Below are 4,190 nucleotides of genomic sequence, written 5' to 3'. Positions count from 1 at the left end.
GGTTTTCAGTTACAATAATTAATCCTAAAATTCGACATTAGTAACTTACTTTTAGCAGCATCAGTCGCGCGCGCGCTCACAAGATCTCCCGGTACTTACTTGTGAATTCAGTTCACTGGAGACTCGCACTAAACCGTTCATTTGAATCAGCGAGTTGTCGACTCGAGAACAGCTGCAATCGGTTCATTCTAATTCGTGAATGAATCGTTTGGTGCGATTTGCGAACCGATTTAAAAGGTTAATTGAAAAGAATCAGTTCGTTCTTGAATTAGACACCACTTCTGCGTGTCAGAGCATGTGATATATTATAAGGAGTAACGATTATGAAATGTAGTGAAGTAAAAAGTACGATCTTATGCTTTGGAATTTAGTGAAGTAAAAGTAAAAGTTACTAAAAATAAAACTACTCCAGTAAAGTACAGATACTTGAAAAATGTACTTAAGTACAGTAACAAAGTAAAACTACTCTGTTACTGTCCACCACTGGTGACAATAGGTACTCTGACAATAGGTATGTTGGTAATATGGAACTTCAGAAGTGAAGTTGTTTCATATCATAATTTTTTTTCTTCAGAGAAAAGAGCTGGGTGGGGTGTGTTAACTATAATTAATTACTTCAGTAATGTGAACTTTACCATCCATGCATGTTTCCTGCTCATCTTTTACTCAATCCACATATGTAACAAGTGCCGCTCACCTCTTGTGCGAGGCTCTGTGTGTGGTCTGTCAGGGGGTAGGGAGGGCTGGGCCGGTTCATATAGTGGGCCACGGCGTTGTGAATGTTGAAGGCTTTCTGGAAGTCAGACTTCTGGACCAGCTGTAGAACCAGCTCTATGTCCTCTTGACTCTGAGAGTCATTCAAACTATGCTGCACCTGCTTGAGGGACATCAACAGGTCCTCCAGCTCTGAAAGCACAAACACAAACCATAAGTATGCATGCAGATCACTCGTGTATCTCAAAAACACCCTGTCTGTAAAAACAGAAGAAACAGTAACTTCACAGAGGAACAACAGTACATACCTCTGAATCATTCACCCGGAAAGCTGATGACATGGCCTCTCACAAAGACTCCCCCACTGAGTATTTTTATTGTTCGTTATCCACATCGCAAAACGTTTGCATAAATCACAGATGTAATTCAGCTATTCTAGCATTGTCCTTGACTAACCAAGTTTCGGCTATGTTGTAATTCTCCTTTATAGCGTCTAACTACACAACGAGAAAATGGCAAGACACAATAGGAGTTAGACATGTGGGTGTGTTTTCCTTGTGTGGTGTGTAATGTCTAAGTGGGTGGCTAATAGAGGTATTAGTGGGCAAATCAAATATCTTAAGTGTTGCCATTGCTTTGTTCTTGACGGGATATATTTTACGCATACTTTAGTGCTACAAAGAGTTTTAGACTGTCAAAAAACAGCATAGGGAGAGCGTGGAGAGATGAACTGGAACACAAACAAAGAAGGAAAATCGAGGAAAACACAGTACAGCAAGAGTGGTCTGGGTCAGAATGTTTCATAAAAGGCTTTTTAATTAACCTCCCCCTCAGAGGGTCCTCTTCTCCCTCCCTGAGGAATTCCACTCACACACATCCCTTGGCCATGACTTTCAGCAGCAGCTCCAAGTGCCCCTCTCATTTGCACAGTAACTCAGTTTGTTCATCCTTGCCATGCATTCTGGATTTCCCCTTAACGGAGATCTATTCAAAACCAAGAATTCACTGGAGGAGCTGAGCATGTGTGTGTCTGTCCAATCTAATGGATTAAACTCTAGTGAAAGGCTTCCTGTTGAGAGTAACTAAAGAGAAAGAGTAAGAGGTTGTGGTGTGAGGAAAGCGAAGAAAGGTGAAAAACAGATTTTAAAAAATCAGCTTAAAAGATATTAAAATAATGTGGCATATAAATGGACTTTTGTCCTCATTTAGTTTCAAGTCCAGTGGCTCTTTGGCTCTTGAACACTCTTAGTCATCAGTAACACGGCTCTTTGCCTCCTCTAAGAATGACTTCACTCATGCATGCTGATTTTAGCAGTCAAGTGCCCTTCAGTTCCTCTGAATCAGTTTCAACCTCACATTTCCATAACTATTTGTGCCATTTTGTCAAAAAATTGTGGAAAGTAATGGTTAATTGTTTTTTGGACACTATCTGGTCACTTTGTACGTCTGAATGTCATTGCATATCATGCACTGTTATTTCAGTATTATTTATATAAAATTATAGACTATAGATTTTTAAATGAGCTTTTATTGTTATATTTTTTTAATGCAAGTTTTAGAAATGTAGTTTTTCTCATTTTTATTAGTTTTTAATGGTTCTACCTTTAATTCTGTTTTATTTCAATTCTACTTTTAGTACTTCAACTTAACTAAACAAAGTTTCCAATTTTCATGTTATTTGTAAGATTTTTGTCAAACATATTTTATTTAAATGATAAACAGAATATGTTGCAAGCCAGATTCAAACGCATACATGCCCTATGAGCACTATGACTCAATATGTAGGCTTAACACACTAAACACCATGGCACTGACACCCACAATACTGCTGCTTGCTCTGCACATGTCAGGGGCGGGTTTATAGCAGCACTCTTTGGAAACAATGCCCATTAGCAGTTTATGACACCCACCTAGTAGAGTTGGTGGTGCAGTGAGAGTTTGCAGACCACCTATGGAGCCTCCAGGACCTTCCATTTGCTCAAAGGTGGGGTTATCGATGCCCACTTTGGGATTCTGTGAGAGTTTCTTGAGGCGCATGGACGAGTTGAGGTCAAGTTCCTGTCGGTTGCGGCCTTCTTCCTCCCGTCTCCTGCGGTCCTCTTGCTGCTGACGGATCCTTTCCAGCTGAGCGCTGCGTCTGACGGACATGGTGCGGGCACCCAGTTCACTGGGGCAGTCCACCGCCATCTCCCTGTGCCTCTGCACCACCTCCTCCAGAAAGTCAGTGCCTCCGCCGCTCCCTCCCCCACCGTCCGACTCGGTCACATATCCGTTCATGTGGGAGGTGGTCATCATGGCTGTGCGTGTGTTTGGTGTGAGTGTGTGTGAGGTATGAGGGTTAGGAGGGGTGCTTTCTGCATGGTGTGAGAGCTGAGGCCATGACAGCAGGGCTGAGGTCAGTAGCAGCTTCAGACAGAGAGCCACACCTGGAAAAGAGAGAGCAGAGTTTTCCAGGAAAGTTTATATATATTTAAAAATATACTTTCATTCATATGAAATTTATACACATTATATTTTTATTTAAAATCTCACCCATATAACACATTTTTATTCACAGACTTTATCTAACGATCTAACCCTAACCCTAAAGTATTAAACTTCATTCATGATTTTTTTAGCACTGTTTGTGCTACAGACACGAATGGCACCTCAAATCATGTGGCTTGAGGAGTTAGGGGCTATTACTAAGGGACCAGATTTATGATTTTCTTTTGGCATACATTGAAACAGGCAAAAATCCCATACACTTTGAGGAGACCAGAGAGCTGAATGGTTAATTGAAATAAAACTGAAATTTGTCTTAATGCGATTATCACATTGCAAAAGCAATGTGTGACTCAACTGAATAAATGTGTAGAGTGTTTCATTTACATGCAGGCAGCTCATGATCTGGGGTTTTTAGTGTGTCGCGAGCGGTTCACAGTTAATACTGCTTTACACAAACTCTATCTCTGCATCTGCTCTGGGTTTGGTTTGCTTATACGTGCATTTGGGAATGGAACATGCTAGTGCTGGGCGGTATACCGGTTCATACCAAATACCGGTGTTTATTTTTGTTATGATATGAATTTTTAAAATACCGCAATACCGGTGTATGTCGCTTAATTAAACAACGTTCGGAACGCAGCACATTCAGTTGGCCGCACCGCAGCCGACTCGTCAATAAATGAGTACAAAACACCGTTTCCTAGCACCTGTCGCTTACTGATTGTTTGGAATTATAAATATGAGCCTAGTTCGTCTGTTAATATCTCATGCACATTTTTGTTTGTTGTTTTTTTTAGTTTGTTAATATTTACAGATACTATAGTCCATATTGCGACTATTTAAGTGTACTGACCTACTTTTGATTCATCCAAACTTTGACAAATTCCGTGACATTCAGCGTCATACAGTAAATTCCATTTATATGACTGGATTTCGCGATTCCGTCCGCGTTTTCTGCATCGCGGAAAGCATAGATAATATTGAGGTGT

At 40.6% G+C, this 4,190-nt stretch overlaps 1 protein-coding gene and 1 long non-coding RNA gene across 2 annotated transcripts in view; one reads left to right on the top strand and one right to left on the bottom strand.

The window, feature by feature from the left end:
• The window catches only part of LOC107657758 (uncharacterized), a 14,227-nt gene that overhangs the window by 7,734 nt on the left and 2,303 nt on the right, over positions 1-4,190 (top strand). The gene's annotated exons all lie outside the window — the stretch shown is intronic.
• Positions 1-4,190, bottom strand: part of LOC107657730 (MAGUK p55 subfamily member 5-A) — a 12,011-nt gene that overhangs the window by 7,661 nt on the left and 160 nt on the right. Inside the window, exons 2-3 of the mRNA XM_016445961.1 lie at positions 2,625-3,140; positions 698-906 (exon numbers count right to left, since the gene is read on the bottom strand). Coding sequence (XP_016301447.1) covers positions 698-906; positions 2,625-3,009 — 594 coding nt within the window. The 5' untranslated portion in view covers positions 3,010-3,140. The remainder of the gene's footprint in view (positions 1-697; positions 907-2,624; positions 3,141-4,190) is intronic.

This window comes from Sinocyclocheilus anshuiensis, unplaced genomic scaffold, assembly GCF_001515605.1.
Source record: "Sinocyclocheilus anshuiensis isolate Anshui unplaced genomic scaffold, SAMN03320099.WGS_v1.1 scaffold3070, whole genome shotgun sequence".
Taxonomy (NCBI): domain Eukaryota; kingdom Metazoa; phylum Chordata; class Actinopteri; order Cypriniformes; family Cyprinidae; genus Sinocyclocheilus; species Sinocyclocheilus anshuiensis.
The sequence above is the reverse complement of the archived record's forward strand: the minus strand, read 5'-3'. Positions and strand labels throughout refer to the sequence as shown.